The sequence below is a fragment of the Podarcis pityusensis genome (assembly GCF_964106645.2).
Source record: "Podarcis pityusensis genome assembly, chromosome: 11".
Lineage (NCBI taxonomy): Eukaryota > Metazoa > Chordata > Lepidosauria > Squamata > Lacertidae > Podarcis > Podarcis pityusensis.
Genome location: NC_138036.1, coordinates 47954931 through 47973519, shown reverse-complemented (window position 1 = coordinate 47973519; position 18589 = coordinate 47954931). Strand labels below are relative to the sequence as shown.

The window sequence follows — 18589 nt, the reverse complement described above, 5'->3', positions numbered from 1 at the left end:
TGGTGGAGTACTGTTCAGTAAATTACGTGGGTTTGAATAAAGGCCAAATACTTGCTGCATAAATGGAATAAATGTGTTGCAGAATGTAGTATCCAAACCTCTGGCAAGGGTGAAAAGAACGCCATGTGAAATGCTCAGCATATTTTAATGAGCGTATAGTTTGGTCCCTTTTAGGTACTTTAATACACACACACACACACACACACACACACACACACACAGTATTTAACCAAAGCTTTTGCCAGCTACCTTTAAGTATGGCAAAGGTATAAACAATTAAGAGCATTTGTCCTTGTCATTTTGGCAGGCTTATCACAGTGGTCAAAATCACATTAGCGGTGTATGGCTAAAGCACTCCTGCCATAATTTGGCTCATGAAATCACATTCGGGTTTAAGTAAAACAGTACAAATTTCTTGAAATTCTGTGTTGCTGAAATTGCAGTTTTTGCAAAACCAGGTTACACCATTAAGGACGTGTGATTCTTCCCAGGGGGTCTTGAGGTGTTTTCTAAATATGGAAGACTAGAATTGCATCTGTTGTTAACTAAGTGTTTGACTGTTGTTTTGGTGCCTAATGGTCTCCATTTCCAGAATGATTAGGTGGCAAAGACTCCACCACTGGAGTGCAACTGTCTCAGCTTGCCATTCACAAAGGTTCAATTCAGCCTATGTGACTCACTGCCGCTGCAGGAAGTTGCTGTGAACTATTGGGCTAATTGCAGGGTAGGTGACCTCACCTACCCAGCATTGTAAGGTTACTTCATTTCTTTTCCCAGATGAAGGAAATTGAGCTGGATGGGTGACTTAACAGAAGCTTTTTGAATAGTTGGGTAACTGCTCTACTTGCAAAGTAGATTATACTGTCTTCCTCTTACTTCGTAGCTGAATAAGATTGTCTTCCATGAATATGGTCTTAACAGTGAGTCCACGGGTGACTGTGGAGGCCAAGGGACGCAGGTGGCGCTGTGGTCTAAGCCATGAAGCCTCTTGGGCTTGCCGATCAGAAGGTCGGCGGTTCGAATCCCTGCAATGGAGTGAGCTCCCGTTGCTCTGTCCCAGCTCCTGCCAACTTAGTAGTTTGAATGCATGCCAGTGCAAGTAGGTAAATAGGTACCACTGTGGCGGGAAGGTAAACGGCCTTCCTGTGCGCTCTGGTTTCCATCACAGTGTCCCGTTGAACCAGAAGCGGTTTAGTCATGCTGGTCAGATGACACGGAAAGCTGTTTGTGAACAAACACCGGCTCCCTCAGCCTGAAGCGAGATGAGCGCCGCAACCCCATAGTCGCCTTTGACTGGACTTAACCGTCCAGGGGTCCTTTACCTTTGCCCGTGGAGGCCAATTCTGGATCCGCACATCCTTCCATTGGGGACGTAGGTTTCCGGGCAGGAGTTGATGACAGTGAGGATTTGCCAAACGTGCCTGTAGACCACCTTTCATTATGCTATGCAGATCTGGGTGCTGTAAATTTGTAGGATTGAGATGTTGGTGGGAACTAGAATAATTAGCTTGGGCTGCCTTCTTGATAATATTAGTTAGTCATAATTTGAATTGTGAAATTTGTCTGCTAGATCAAGCTTTATGCTTGTTCACAGCACCAGGATTTACTCTGAAGACTGAATGTGCAATGTATGTTGTCCAGGATTATTCTGCAAACTTTTTAAGGTTTTCATGGCTGTAGTGTGTGATCAAAACGTATTTCAGGGGTTCTGCTCCACAAGCGTTCCCTTCCCTTCCAACCACCAAGCTGGTGATGTAAAAGCTGTTAGCATTCAGCATTGACAAGATGTTTGTATTAACATAAAATGGATCATGATAGTAGGATTAAGAATGGAATATGCTTTTTCATATAGAGCAGCAGTAGTGTACTAAGGCTATGCACACTTATCTTGAAATAAGCCCTATTGAACTCAGCATGACTTGCTTTTGAAAAGACATGTATAGAATTGCTCTTCCAATGTGACTATGCTTTCATGCCACGCCATAATGCAGATCCTTTTAGCCTTCAAAAGAATTCAGCTTGCATTGTTTTGTTCTGCTTCAGTATACAAAGCTGCAATCTTGTCATTGATGATTACTTTCATTAGCGTTTAGTGTTCATCACCTTGTACTGAAAACCTTCATAAACCAGAAATGTGGTGACATAGATAGCCTTGGAAATTGAGTTCAACAGCTGCATATGACCCCTGTAATTTGAGCCAATATATTTCATTAACATATCATTATTAGGAAGCGTTATAGAGTGGTTTTTAGCAGATTGATTATTTTGTTTAATTCCTGCACTACCCTCCTGCAAACAAGCGCACGGGAGAAATTCTTGGTGCTCGCTTATGTAATTGCTACTTAACAACCTTGGGTAGGCTAATGGAGTTCAAAATAGCCAGGACTCAGTGATCTGTGAGTGACTTCAGATAGCAAATGATGGAGTATAATTGGGGGGGGGGGACTCATTGAGAATTGCTACCTCCCAAAGTTAAGTTTCTGCTCCATGATTACACACCTAAACTAGCAACCACAGAATCTTGAATTAACATTGACTTTACCACCCTGATAGTATAATTATTTTCTTCTGTCACTTGAGGATAAATAAACACCCTAGCGCTAAGATTGTGACTTGTTTCTTCCCAAGGAATACAAGGTAAAAAAGCAACTGTCTTCAAATGCTCAGTGAGCACAAAATTGCTTTCTAGTTGAGGGAGCTGAATTCTCAGCTTAGGCAATTTCTGCCATTACATTTCATAGTGGTATAGCGGCTGGGTTTTAAAAAATATTTATTTGCGAAAGATCTGTAAAGGACGCTTCAGGTTACAGACTCCGCTAATCCAGAAATAATACCTCAGGTTAAGAACTTTGCTTCAGGATGAGAACAGAAATCGCGTGGCGGCAGCGGGAGGCCCCATTACCTAAAGTGGTACCTCAGGTTAAGAAGAGTTTCAGGTCAAGAATGGACCTCCAGAACGAATTAAGTTCTTAACCCGAGTTACCACTGTATTTTCATTTGTGGCATGTGTGTACAAACATTGTCCAGATTAATGTGTGGAGGAGCTGAGAGTTAGTGCCCATGGTTTGGGAAACATCTAACTTTCCCAATGCTCTTTTAAAACATGGGGTTTGGGGAGGCTCTTAATGCGTTGTTACTTTTATTTTGATTATTTTGTGGTTTTATATTTTGATTTTGTTCTGTGAACCGCCCTGAGACCTCTGGGTTTGGGGCAGTATATAAATTCAATTAACAGTAATAATAATTAATAGCTTCCTCCACTTCCCTCTGAGCTTTCAGTTTGTGAGATATAGAAGACAAGAGACAATGGAATTGAATCACTGTCCATTGCAGTAGTCATTAGCAGCAGGCACAGTTTTAGCACAACAACCAGCTTCACCAAATGCTCATGCAAGGCTTGTAAATTCACCTTCTAATCTCCCTACTCCATGGGTAGCCAAACTGAGGCCTGTGGGCCGGATCAGGCAAAATTGCCTTCTGGATCTGGCCCGTGGATGGTCTAGAAATCGCCGTATGGATCGCCAGGGCGCACGTTCTCCCTCACACGGCGCCACTGCCGCCTCCTCCCTCCCTCCTCCTGGCTTCTTCCTGCCCTGCCTAGAGGAGGAAGGGGGCTGGGCTTTGTTGGTGCCAGCAACAGCAGCAGTGCTTGAGCCGCCGCCATTTTAAGCAGCCCCTCTCTGGAGCCCTTTTGCGCGATGCTCATAGTCCCATCGCCGCCAGCCCCTGCCGCTCGAAAGACACAGGTAAGCAGCCACTGGGGCTTGTGGTTCTCTTGCATAATTTTTTCCTCCAAAATATAGTCCGGACCCCCACAAGGTCTGAGGGACAGCGGACCGGCCCCCTGCTGAAAAAGTTTGCTGGCCCCTGCCCTACTCCCACAAGATTAGAATTTCAGAATACTAAACTGTTTCAAAAGGACTGGAGCAAATTTATAGTATGTTTGAAAGAACAGTGTAAACATTTGAAAACGTTTGTAGCTTTGAGTTGAAATGTTTTGTAAAGAGAATATAAGGAACTGATTTACATCTAAAGTGGTGAATTCAAAAACAAGAGAGCAGGTAAAAAAGTTGCTATAGAAATGCTAAGAATAAAGTAAATATGTATGGAAGTCAGAAAAAGGGGCGGGAGGAAGTCGATGCTCGAATAGAGCAAGGTTTGAGTTTATTGAATTATGTATGGAAATTGTGATTATGATAAATCTTAAAATGCAATAAAAATTAATTTTTAAAAAATAGAATTTCAGAATACTAGGCATTAAACACACACACACACACACGCACACACAAGCTTCAAAAGGGCTATTTGTATATGCAAGCTCATGACCCATGACACTTACTGGCTGGAGGAATATGATGGTATATAAGGATGGGACTACAACCACAGAAACTTTCTTAATTCAGGCACACCCCACCCTCAGTGTGGAAAGAAAACCTCACACTCACTCTCTAATAACAGCAGTATGGGACCAAAAGTGCAGACAATCACCTGCAAATTGGCTCTTGGAAACTCGGTACCAAACCGCAACTATACCACTATAAATGGTAAGTGCGGAAAGAGGCCTTTGGTTTAGTCAGCGTTGCTTCAGCACAGCTGAAGTGCCATGCGATGACAGTTGCATAGCTACTCAGTTACAGAGCAAGAAATGATGGATTTAACATAGATTTCCCCCACAGTTTCTAACATGTGGTTTATTTTCCTGTATGAGACACATTAAAGGCAAAGTTAGGTTAAGTACAAAATAAGATTTATTTAGAAAGCGACGCTTTTGAAGAGGAATCGTGGTCGCAATTCCGTTTCTGTTGGCACAGTCTTTCGCTTTTCATAGAATCGTAGAGTTGGAAGGGACCAGGAGGGGCCAAACCCCACCCCCAATTGCAGGAAACTTTTTTGCCCAATGTGGGGCTTGAACCCAGGACCCTGAGATTAAGAGGCTCGTGCTCTGCCAACTGAGCTACGTGGAACCCTTTGTGCATATAATTATATCCTCACTGAGGGATACCTCACTGGCTTGTATTCCTTCCATAATTTCCCCCACCTGACTATGCTGTCCCTGTGCCAAACTTGCAGAGCAATGTGCCCAGCCATTTCTGGTAATGGGAGGTATTCGTCCTCACTTATATTTATCTAGTGCAGGCACCCCCAAACTTGGCCCTCCAGATGTTTTGGGACTACACTTCCCATCATCCCTGACCACTGGTCCTGTTAGCTAGGGAAGATGGTAGTTGTAGTCCCAAAACATCTGGAGGGCCGAGTCTGGGGATGCCTGATCTAGTGTTCTGGTCCTCTCCATTCTGCACCCACCCCAGTACTGAGGGTGCCCAAACAGAGGTCACAAGAATGGTGCACACTGGGAACTTGGAGATGACTAGAGCATCAGATGAGGACAAGCAAAGGGCTAGTGTTACTGACAATATTTTATGTCAGGCATATTCATATGGGCTACTGGAGAGGAAGCAAAGCTTGTAAGATGCTGTGAACATCTATAGTAAAGAACCCCCGACCATTAGGTCCAGTCGTGACCGACTCTGGGGTTGCGGCACTCATCTCGCTTTATTGGCCGAGGGAGCCGGTGTACAGCTTCCAGGTCATGTGGCCAGCATGACTAAGCCACATCTGGCGAACCAGAGCAGCGCACGGAAACGCCGTTTACCTTCCCGCCAGAGCGGTAACTATTTATCTACTTGCACTCTGAGGTGCTTTCGAACTGCTAGGTGGGCAGGAGCAGGGACCGAGCAACGGGAGCTCACTCCGTCGTGGGGATTTGAACCGCCAACCTTCTGATTGGCAAGTCCTAGGCTCTGTGGTTTAACCCACAGCGCCACCCGTGTCCCGTGAACATCTATACCTCCCACCAAATTCAGACAGCATGGCCAATAGTCAGGGGTGATGGGAGATGAGGTCCAGATTATCTGGCAAGCACAATGTTGGCCAACACTGTTACGAGGATTTCCCAAACCATAAGCATGGGAGGCTTCTGGCTGTATTTTAATATCAGTTACCAACTAAAAAGAGATGATATCTTATAGGCGAACCCTTCAAAACCATGAAATTTGGGAAGATTAGTATAGTCAAAGGATTATTGCGAACAATCAAATAAATCTGGCCATACTTGTGTCCCAAAAGGATGTGGAAGTGAATGGGGGTTGGGAAAATGCAACCGTGTAATTTGAAATACTTATTTGTTTTATATATTTCCTAGACATTTATAAGCTGATTTTCACTAAAGGTCCCAAGGTGATTTGCGTCAATAGTAAAAAGTATACTGCGAGTCGATTAAAATGAATTCCAGACATGACAATACAAGCATATTGGCCCAAATATAAGCCGCCCCCGCAAATAAGCCACACCTTTAAAATTCAAGGCGGGGGAGGGGGAGGAGAAAAAAGACAATACCCGAATATAAGCTGCTCCCTTAAAATTCCTCAGGCTCTCACACCCATTCCGTTTTACCGTATGTCTGTTTCAGCAGCGATATCGTAAAAGCCAATTTTTGTAAGGTCGCAAATTTAAGCCGCACTTTAACTTTTCACGGTCGGAATTTGGAAAAAAAAGTGTGGCTTATATTCAGGCCAATACAGTACTATAGTTTTAATACAATGCAGACAATATGACCCTTAGGTTTATTCAAGTCCTAAGTTCAAGTGAACAGCTAGCTAGCATCTAATATATTTGATGTCGAGGTTTAAAAATGATGCTGGCGCCTTGATATATTTCTGACCCTAGACTTTCAAACCGGGTCGTTTTTATTGGGTCATTTCAGTTCACTTGCCAATACTGTAAAATGCATGCTTAAGAGACCACTCAATTTATGATGATTGCAAAGCCTCCTGATTTTTGTCTGAAAAGGATAGGGTGACATTTCTCATATTTGTGCTGGGCTTTTATTTTCCAGAGGGTTTAATAAGAACTAATCTTGTGTAATTGTTGTGCTTTAAAGCGAGAGGCACAAAAGGCATTGCTGTTGCTAATACACAAGGCAGAGCTGCTGCAGCCTTTTACAACTTCCCATATGTTAATGAAAACATTTTCTGAAAATTGGCAGATCCCCGCATAGGAGCTGATGCCAGCTATTTTCATGGGCCAGTTCGAAGCACAGCAAGAGGGGAGGAATGCCTTGTTGTGGTGGCTGCATCCGTCTGACAGGCTTTCACATTGCCCCTCCTCTTATTAATATTCTTTTTGATGTGAACTTGTAAAACAGAGGATTGGCTGTTAATCTCCAGGATCTCAAGGGCTTTTGGCATTGGCCCATAATTGATGTGTTCACATGGCTGTTGTCTGACTACTAATGATTAGACAGCCGTGTTATCTCCCAGCTAAAATCAGTGTTGCTTATAAATCACACTTGCTAAACGGCAGATTCATTTCTTCAAAGGCTCTGTACACGTCTACACACTTTGATAAAACTGCCAGCGGCATTTCATGATTTTACAAGAGTTTAGGTTGGGCTTATTTACATTTTGCTGGGCAAAACATTGAAATTTCTATGAAGTGTGGTAGCGTTTCGCCCCTTGATGAGCAGAGCAAGGAATGAATGCTAAGCAGTGGAGAATACACAGAGGGGTGTGTGTGTGTGTTTGTGTGTGTGTAATGGTTGATCACACCTAGTACGCCATTCCTTGCTTTTTTATTTTAAGCAGGGAGAGTTACAGAAGTGTTGTTACCCCCATGCAGTGGTACCTTGGTTCTCGAACTGCTTGGCTCCCAAACAAATCAGCTCCCAAACGCTGCAAACTCGGAAGTGAGTGTTCCAGTTTGCGAACGTTTTTCGGAAGCCGAAGGTACGACGCGGCTTCCGCTTGAGTGCCGGAAGCTCCTGCAGCCAATCGGAAGCCACGCCTTGGTTTTCGAATGGTTTCGGGAGTTGAATGGACTCCTGGAATAGGATGAAGTTTGAGAACCAAGGTACCACTGTATTTCTAATCATTGTGAATACAGTCATACCTCGTGTTACGTTTGCTTCATGTTACGTTCTTTCAGGTTACATCCTGCGGCGACCTGGAAGTACTGGAAAGGGTTACTTCTGGGTTTCGCCGCATGCGCAGAAGCGCTAAATTGCGCTTTGTGCATGCGCACAAGCGCCAAATCACGCCGCACACCTGTGCAGATACAGCGCTTCAGGTTGTGCTCTTTTCATGTTGTGAACGGGCCTCCAGAACGGATCCTGTTCCCAACCAGAGGTACCACTGTAGTCAGAAGGAGAGCAAAATGGAATTGTGATTCTGTGAGTTAAGTGAACCTTGAGTTGGATGGCTCACTTGGTTGGAATGTGGTGCTGATAATGTCAAGGTTGCAGGTTCGATTGGATAGCTCGGTCAGTAGAGCACAGGGTTGTGGGTTCAAGCCCCACGTTGGGCAAAATATTCCTGCATTTCAGTGTGTTGGACTAGATGATCCTCATGGTCCCTTCCAACTCTACAATTCCATGATTCTATGGGACAGCTGCATATTCCTGCATCACAGGAGGTTGGACTAGATAATGGTCAGGGTCCCTTCCAGCTCTATGATTCAATGATTCTACTTACCTCCTTTTAGGCATCGCACCACATATTAGCTGCTGAAGACCTTCCTCTTTCAACAAGCTTTATAACTTGAGCTTTTACCCAGTATCAATCTGTACTGGAATTGTTTTAAAGATATTTTATTACTTGTTGTTTGCCTCCATGGGCTCTTTCGAGAGGAAGGGTAGGATATGTGGATGAGTGTGTGATAGAGACAATTCTGTGCACATTTACTTGGTAGTAAGTCTCGCTGAACTCAATGGGCAAGGGAAGTCAATGGTACCTGTGATCACAGTTGCATTCCTGGACCTTTGGATCCACTTCATTTCCAATTTTGTGTATTTGTATTTCTGTACTGTTTTTCATCTACAGAAAGAAGTATCAAAGTGGCTCACACAGTAATGAAACAAAACTATAGTCAATAAAAATAATCACTCAGGGCAGCAGTCAACTAAGTTTTACTCAGAGTAAACTCACTGAAAATAACATACATTGCTAAGTTAGGTCCATTATTGTCAATAGGTCTACTCTGACTTAATTTAATACTACATCCTCCAAATTTGTAAAATCATCAGAATAGCAAATATTAGGAGAAAGTACAGTGGTACTTCGGGTTACATACGCTTCAGGTCACATACGCTTCAGGTTACAGACTCCACTAACCCAGAAATATTACCTCGGATTAAGAACTTTGCTTCAGGATGAGAACAGAAATCGTGCAGGGGCAGTGCGGCAGCAGTGGGAGACCTCATTAGCTAAAGTGGTGTCTCAGGTTAAGAACAGTTTCAGGTTAAGAGCAGACCTCCAGAACGAATTAAGTTCTTAACCCGAGGTACCACTGTATGGGTCAACGGGTATGTCTTCAGTGGGTGGTGAAAACATCCCACTGTTGAGGCAAACCTGATCCCATTGGGGAGATTTATTTTATTTATGTATTTATGAAATTTCCGTGCCACCCTTAATCCAAAGATCACAGGGTGGTTTACAATATAAAAACAAAAATATATATATCATAATAGCAAACAAAAACAATAACCCTCCGATACAGAGTTTAAAAGGCTTTAGATTGTTATTTTGCAAAGGATGCCTTATAATTCCCAGTTTGAGAGGTTTATATTCACAGGAAAGGTTTAGTGGAACTTATGCTATATACAGTGGTACCTCGGGAGGGTTTTCAATCATCATCATCATCATCTACCATTTATACACTGCCCATTTGGCCAGATCTTCCCAGCCCAGCCACTCTGGGCAGCTCCAAACAGATTATTAAAAATACATTAAAACACCAGTCATTAAAAACTTCCCTAATCAGGGCTGCCTTCAGATGTCTTCTAAAAGTCACATAGTTATTTCCTTGACATCTGATGGGAGGGCGTTCCATAGGGCGGGTGCCACTACTGAGCAGGTTCCCTCTAATCTCACTTCTCGCAGGGAGGGAACTTCCAGAAGGCCCTTTGAGCTGGGGGTGCAGATGCTTCTTCAGGTATACTGGGCCAAGGCCGTTTAGGACTTTAAAGGTCAGCACCAACGCTTAATTGTCCACGGAAATGTACTGGGAGCCAATGTAGGTCTTTCAGGACCAGTGTTATATGGTCTCGGCGGCCACATTCCAAGTAACCACATTCATGGTTGTGGATGCCAGGATCTAGAATCAATCTTGATTGAAAGCAGCATATTGAGAGTAAACATGACTAGTCCCAGATGGAGAAAAACTACACGCGTGCAGCGTGTACCCAGCCTTAGTTCCTTGGACCCTGAATTAAAGGATTGCTCATTTATTTAAATGCCATCTATAAAAGCAAGAGCCTTTTCTGGAACAAAGCCTACAAAAATATGGTAGAAGCTAGAAAGTGAAATAAATATCCATAGACACGTACTTCTGAAATCTTGTAATTAGGATAGTATTTTTTTAGTTGGTTTTTTTAAATCAGATTTTTTATTTTTATATGGAACATGAGTTCAAATAGCTCAAAAGGTCTTCCTTTTTTTTTTTTTTGCCCTAGACGTATGTGTTTGTGTGTGTGTGTGTAAGTGGCTTTCCCACAGGAGATGGGGAAATCTGGCATTTGAATCTCTTCACTTCCTCCTATCCAGTAGGAAAGGAGTGTCTTTTCTACAGGAACTCCTGTGGTATATAGTGGAATCCACCCTGCTGGGCAGGAAATCCCTACAGGAGAGGTGGAATTTTATTACTCCAGGATTGTAATTCTGGAGATTTGCGAGAACATCGGATAGACTGGGTTTTTTGTTTTTTTTAATGCCCTGCTTAATTTTAGCATCTGGAATAGCATAAGAAAATAGAGGAGTATCTGTGCACATAAAGGAAAGATCACAGCTGTCTTCCTAGTAATGGTGATATTCCTTTTCTGACCTATTCTCCATGAGTTATTGGGGTGGGGACGGTTAGTGTGTGCATCATGTTCAGAACGAAAAGTGCTCACTAGGGCGCTTAGTCTATTTATTGGCAGGTATTCACAGTCAGCTTTCTAGTACAGAAGGGCCATCGCCGCCTGATGCAAGCGTACACTTGGGCAATGGAAAACTGCCAAGCACAACACTCTGAAACTTAGTAGCTTTCGTTGCTAATCAGGTCCCCAAAAGCTCGTGAAATAAGGCGAGGAAAGAAAACGTTGCCGCATATTTCTGTAGGGTTTTAAGGCTGCCTGTGTATAGAACTGCTGCAATCTGTACAACTAACCTGCCTTCAAGTGTAGCTTGTGTTTTCCCCCCTCTCTTTCTCCTCCTTGGAACCTCTTCTGTGATAAATAGCAAGGCTACTGCTCAGCATGCCCTAACACCTGGGAATAATCATGCAAAAATAACAGCGAGGAACTGCAAAGCGTCTGTTCTTGACATTAACTTTCCTCAGCTTGACAGACTGCCACCAGCAGATGTTAGACTTGTGTACCTTTCCCCTTCCCCATCCCCCATTTGAGATGGCTGCCTTCCCCGCTTCTGCCTTTTCAGCCCTCGTACGTTGCCTTGCGAGTTCTTTTGGGGACTTTCAACCAAATAAAACAAAATATTGGGTTTGCTAACCCTGTGATCTTTGAAGAAGCAATGATAATAGCAACATTCTGAGCGGCGTTTGAAATTAGGAAGGAGTTCAAGCAGGGCATGTTTTTTGTCTGAAACTTGGGGGTGCCCCATTTACTTCTGACTCAGGAAATGGTTCCCCTTTCACATGTGTAAAAGTAGCACATGGTAGACGGAGTATTCCTTATGACTGCTGGTGTGGGCACACTGGCTTCCTCCCTACCCACTCTGGCGCATTTCTCCTGACATGCTAGCTTTTCATGCTCAAGGGGGTCTTGTTTTTGGCTGCCTTGAGATTACTCAGATCTGATCCCTCTTTTGTCGTCTGAGCTGGTACCGTTTAGGAAGGTCTGTAACATGTGTTGTGTCTGCGCATTTGAATGTGTATGTTAGACATCAAAAATCCACTGAGCCATATTTCCTGTTTAGCATTACTGCTCTGTATCTGCCTCGCTCTCTTTCCTTTGTTGTTGTTGTTTAGTCGTTTAGTCGTGTCCGACTCTTCGTGACCCCATGGACCAAAGCACGCCAGGCACTTCTGTCTTCCACTGCCTCCCGCAGTTTAGTCAAACTCATGCTGGTAGCTTCGAGAACACTGTCCAACCATCTCATCCTCTGTCATCCCCTTCTCCTTGTGCCCTCCATCTTTCCCAACATCAGGGTCTTTTCCAGGGAGTCTTCTCTTCTCACGAGGTGGCCAAAGTATTGGAGCCTCAGCTTCAGGATCTGTCCTTCCAGTGAGCACTCAGGGCTGATTTCCTTAAGAATGGATAGGTTTGATCTTCTTGCAGTCCATGGGACTCTCAAGAGTCTCCTCCAGCACCATAATTCAAAAGCATTTTAGGGCTGGAAGGGATTTGATGTTCCCATGATACACTATTGCACTGGGTTAGTGTCTCTCATATATAGATGATCATCTTCTTCTTCTTCTTCTTCTTCTTCTTCTTCTTCTTCTTCCCTGCCCATCTGGCTGGGTTTCCCTAGCCACTCGGGGCGGCTTACAGCATATCCAAAAACATAATAAAAACATTAAGCGTTAAAAACCCTCTGATACAGGACTGCTTTCAGATGTCTTCTAAAAGTTGTGTAATTCTTGAAATCTGAAGGGAGGGTGTTCCACAGGGCGGGCGCCACTACCGAGAAGGCCCTCTACCTGGTTCCCTGTAACTTCATTTCTCACAGTGAGGGAACCAGCAGAAGACCCTCGGAGTTGGGCTGAGCGATGGGGGTGGAGATGCTCCTTCAGGTATACTGGGCTGAGGCCATTTACTCAAGCCACATTCTCTTTATTTATAAGTCAATATAAGCACAGAGGATTCACAAACAAATAGGATGCTCATTGCAGCAACCATTCCATCCTAGAATTCCAAGGATTCTTTCTGTTTTGAGAAAATAGACCATTTCACAAAGTTTTAAGACATTTAGAAGAAGTAGACTAATTCTTTAATGCTGGCTGCTACTTCTGCACATGGGTACAATTTAGAGAAATTTAAGTATGCATGACACATTTGGGATTCTGTCTTGTGGTCTTTATCCAGGAGACCATAAGTGGATCATAACTCCCCCCTCCCCCACCTAAAATATTATCAAAATATTGTGTGAGCGGCACTGTGCTTTGGGAACATAAATTCACATATTTTGATAAGATATGGGCAGTGCTGTCAAATCTAGAATCAGTGACCACCTATTAGGTCTGCTTCTCCAAACTCTGGCACTGCAATATGAAGCCTGAAACCTGAATGCAGAGTTCCTCGCTACTGGGGAATCAATCCACATGTGGAAACTTGTAGTTTTACATAGACACATTTCTCTAGACTGACCAAGTGTCTGGTTTCTTGTCATTTTGCAGAGCTTCTTTTATTTTCTAATCCAGAGGCCTCAATCAAGACTGGCTTGTTATACTTTGTGCATTTGTCGCCATCCCTCACAATTCTTCTGTTACGCCGCCTTCTTTTGTATAAGAGCATTTAATCTCTGTAGCAACATCGAACTCCTTCAGGCAGCACAGAAAGTTAAACATCGCCTGTCAGTGTTTCTTACAGTAACACGGTTGAAACAGTCCTGTTTGGTTTTGAAGAGCAAAATATTTTGTGACTAGGACACCATCTTGAAGTGTCTTAACATTTTTTAATAAACACAGTGTTTATTTATTTACAGCATTTATACCCCACTATTTTTTTTCTCTTTCTCCAAGTCTTCTTTAAAAGATTCTAAATTTGTGTCTTTTATCAGTGCCGTCAGTTTTGCCATCTCTGCAGATTGCAAGGCGGAATCTGTCATTTTTAATGTTAGTAAGCCATTCTTCTTCAAGAAACTTAGAGTAGCATATGTGGTTCCGCCATTTTATCCGCCCAGCATCCTCGTGAGGTGGGCTGGTCCAAGGTCACCCAGGGAACCTCTTGACTGAGAGGTCTCTCCAAATCCTCGTGGTCCAACAGAACCTTGAACTCACTTGTTGACCAACTACCCCCTACTGGATCTCTTTAAAAAACCTGATAATTTCACAGGGTTCTATCTATCTATGAGGGTATATAGCTTGAGCTGACACTGTGTTGCTCCACATCTGGATAAATGCTGGGGGAAACGCCGGAACCAAGTGCATTTGCATTACTCTGAAAGCCTGAAAAGAAGGCTGTTATGAGAAGTCTGTGCGGCAGCCAAAACTCATGTAGTGCAAACTCTGGCCCTGTGTCTTGAATGTAGTTCAAAGATAAATATTGGGTTTTTTTCATCCTTACTTATCCAATGACTAGTTTGCAAGGAACAGCTGTTTTTGAGGTCAGTTGGTTTTCACTCGCCTGCATGCTTGATTTCTTGCTGAAAAGCTTTCCCTCCCCCCACACCCTTTCTTTTAATGCTGCCAACATCTTAAAAGTCTGGTGGCAGCAGGATAAACACATAACAGAAGTGCAGAGCTTCTGTACTCTGCTGTGCTTTATTTCATCTCTCCCTTTTTTTGGGTCAGGTAGTTGCCAAACCTAGAGATTCAGCCGTCAAGTTTTAACCAGCATAGAATAAGTTTGCCTTCCAGGTTTTAAACAAAGATTATCGGTAGGTCTCAGTAGGAAACGTAAATTGTGTCCCATTTGTCTGTGTACTGTGTTTGTTTAGAGTACAGTCAAACCTCGGATCTCGAATGCCTCTGTTATCGTACATTTCAGCCCCCAAACACTGAAAACCTGGAAGTAAATGCTTCGGTTTTTTAATGTTTTTCGGAACCTGAATGTCCGACGCAGCTTCTGCCTGAGTGCAAGAAGCTCTTGTAACCAACCAGAAGCCATGCCTCGGTTGTTGTACGTTTCAGAAGTTGTTGTACGTTTCAGAAGAACAGATTACATTTGACAACCGAGGTTTGGCTGTACACAGGTTACATTATGCCAGCAGTCAGCAAACTTTTTCAGCAGGGGGCCAGTCTACTGTCCCTCAGACCTTGTGGGGGGCCAGACTATATTTTGAAAAAAAATGAACGAATTCCTATGCCCCACAAATAACCCAGAGATGCATTTTAAATAAGAGGAAACATTCTATTCATGTAAAAACATGCTGATTCCTGGACCGTCCGCAGGCCGGATTTAGAAGGCGATTGGGCCAGATCCAGCCCCCGGGCCTTAGTTTGCCTACTCATGCATTATGCCATTGTATTTTCAGCGGCTAGTTTTTCCAAGGAAAGATACTCCGAAGGAAGGGAAATAATATAGTTCTTCTACGTCCAATTCTCCAGTCTTACCTGTCACACACAGACTTTGGGATTGCTTAGGTGGGGTTAGTGCTGTCCCCCTTATCCACCCCTGCGCTTCCAGTGTGCACAAGATTCCTGTCTCCACACAGCCAATGGCCTTTTCATTGTACTTCATGTGTCTGATGATTTCATGCCACAGTAACTTAGACAATTTCTAAGATGGCTCAACTTATTTTTCATAGTCATAGTAGAATGGAGCCCATATTAGAGAATAAACGTTAAAAAGTCATTTCTAAATAAGATGCTACCTCAAATTACTGTTGATGTCTTAGTTGGTTCATGATCCTAGGCATCTGAAAAGCCTGGGAGCAAATATTAAAGCAAGCGATCAGAATATCTAAAACAGAGCTTTCCAAACTTTTTCTGTCGGTGACACACTTTTTAGACATGCCTCATTTCTGCAACACAGTAATTCAGTTTTGCAGTACAGTGGACGCTCAGGTTGCGAATGTGATCCTTGTGGGATGCACATTCACAACCCGCAGCGGCGCGCCCGTGCACGCGCAGGTTGCGATTCGGCGCTTCTGTGCATGCGCAAACTGTGATTTAGCGCTTCTGCACATGTGTGATTGCCAAAACCCAGAAGTAACCCGTTCTGGTACTTCCGAGTTTCAGCGGTCCGTAACCCAAAAAAACGCAACCTGAAGCGTCTGTAACCCAAGATATGACTGTAATTCAGTTTTACTGAGTTTAGCAAACCGGAAGTTAAAGGGAACCTTTTTCCGGCCTTGGAAGGAGCACGGGAGCGTTTGTGTGACACACCTACACACTGCAGCCAACACAATGATGTGTCGCAACAGACAGTTTGGCAAGCTCTGGTCTAAAAGCTAATAATTCGGTGAGTCACTAAAACAGGGTGGCAACTTAGTGGTCACACTGACAGAGTTTGAAGACAAAATTTCCTAAGTGACCATAGTTATTTGAAGAGGATAACAAAATATGTTTCGATTGGTGCATCTTGATATCATGTGACTTTTTGGGTACTGCTTCATAATGTGTGGAATTGCTGTATTCAAAACTCAGTGTGTGTATAAACACCATCTTTCCTAATACCTTCAGCATATGACAGACTGTGTCTCTCTTTGTTTTTATTTTTAGGTTGACCCCCTCTTTACAGTGCCTGCACCTCCGCCTCCTATCTCCAGTAGTCTTACACCTCAGATTCTGCCTTCCTACTTTTCCCCATCTTCATCCAACATTGCTGCTCCAGTTGAGCAACTTTTGGTACGGACTCGTTCAGTGGGTGTGAATACTTGCGATGTTGGAATAGTAACGGAACCTGAATGCCTTGGACCATGTGAACCTGGGACCAGTGTGAATTTGGAAGGGATTGTATGGCATGAAACCGAGGAAGGTAAGCTGTGATTTCTCTTCCCATTTTGTTTGAATGTTGCATCTGCTTCACAAGTTTGTTAGCAGCCATATTATACAGTACTGTTTGTTGTTAGAACTAGAGGAAATTCCCATCATATCTCTTCCAGTGAAACCAGCTACATTTTAAATAAAATAAACTCTTGATACATGATTGTACCAAGTAGCTTGATAAACCTTTAGAAGATTGAATGTATTTTTAGATATTGAATGTCTTTGTTTAAAAATAAAATGGTTTACAGCGTAACAGAATAATGGTGCAGGAGGAAGTGTTTATAAAGGTGATACAATTTTAGAAGTATATCTGAAACTCACACTTCTATACTTTAAAACATTCTATGCAGTACCCTGTACAGGCAATCTGTATTTAATGTAGGGAGATTTCCTGAGCATTCATTTTAATTTTTTATTGTAAAGAAAAAAGATTTGTGCTGCATGAATACATTTTCTGGTGATGTTAACAGTTATGAGAATTTGTTTTTTGAATTGGAAGTTTCTGAGAGAACATCAATCCATGGAGGTTTCATGTATAAGGCACATTAATTAAAATAAGGCAACTTGTTGCTTGATGAATTAGCAGGCATCTATTGAAAATAATCAAGAGATGAAACTTTGGTCAGGAAAAGAATTGGAAGTGTGATGACTTGTTAAAATTAAGGCATCAGAAAAAGCTTTTATTTGTCATGGGTGCAGATTTTTTCCATTATAAATTCCGTAAGATAATCTCATTGCCTGAATTTACTGTTATCAATGATGGAATTATTGTACATGCCGGTCTAATTGCTGGTTTTGACATAGGATATTATATCTAATCAGAACTGTTGGAATGGGTGCTGTTACAGATGTTTTCTCATGTTTGCTTGAGCAGTGTTTAATTACTAGTGATTTAATAGCCGCTGTATTGGAAGCAAGAAATTCCATTTCAAAAGTGTCCTACAGCACATCAGCTGATGATAAATCCTAACATGCTTCAGTTGTATGCGCAACAGTAGTTCATTCTGTGCAATGATATATAAGGCACCAGCAGAGTGCTTTACACTGTCTGCCTGGAAATCAATAGAAAGATTCTGACTTGCTTGCTTTTATATACGCTCGTCCATCCATCTCTTTTGCTGCGCACGCTTTCATCAGATTCGTAATCTAGATTGATCCTTTTAGATTGTTTTCAAAGCACATATAAATTCTGTTTTAAAATATGCAGGCTGAGGTGCCTTCCTCTCTCCCTTCGTGTTCTTTTCACTGACCTGCATTAGCCAGAGTTGGAATGTACGAGTGTGAATTGTGGTGACATGAAAGAGCAGTAGCTTTTAATAGTGTTATTCTTGCTGAGTAAACTAAACTTCTGACCCCCACTGAATTAAGAAGTGCGCCTTGTTAAAGGTCTGGAGGGCAGCAGTGTGGTATTTTATAATGTGCCTCCATGCTCACAAGAATGATATTCCGTCTGCCTGCTTTTGGTACTACTCGGATGTGCTCAGCTGAGAAGATTTTTATTTATTGAAATTGCCTGATCCAGAGTCCCTGCCTCTGCTTATGGGAAGGACTGTATAGTCTAGGAAACTCCGCCAGTTATTATCCATTTTGTTTGTGCATCTGCAAATCTGGGACATTTGCGTGGCATTAGCAAGATGACTACTCAGCCTTCAAAGCTGCAGAGAATAGGGAAACAGGATAATAAAGGTTTCACTTGTTGATTTCTAGCATATTGGAAAGCTTCTTGAGTAATATTAATAACGTCTTAACACTGATAAATCCCTGAAAATTGTTGTGGGCTTCTAAGAAAGGAAAGAAGCAGATCCTGATTTAATATAGGAATATTAAGCTGAATATATTAAGCTGAGCCTTCTAAATATGGGAAATTCAATAGATGTGGCTGTCTGGTGGTTTTTCCTTTGTGACAAAAATTACCTGGTGGTGTAATGCTATGTAATGAAAAATT

At 42.7% G+C, this 18589-nt stretch overlaps 1 protein-coding gene across 4 annotated transcripts in view; it reads left to right on the top strand.

Annotated features, from left to right (window-relative positions):
* Positions 1-18589, top strand: part of ZNF608 (zinc finger protein 608) — a gene marked incomplete at its 3' end in the record, with an annotated part of 135059 nt that overhangs the window by 40366 nt on the left and 76104 nt on the right. For all 4 annotated transcript variants that reach the window (XM_080972279.1, XM_080972278.1, XM_080972281.1 and 1 more), the window contains one exon: positions 16378-16633. In XM_080972279.1, coding sequence (XP_080828405.1) covers positions 16378-16633 — 256 coding nt within the window. The remainder of the gene's footprint in view (positions 1-16377; positions 16634-18589) is intronic.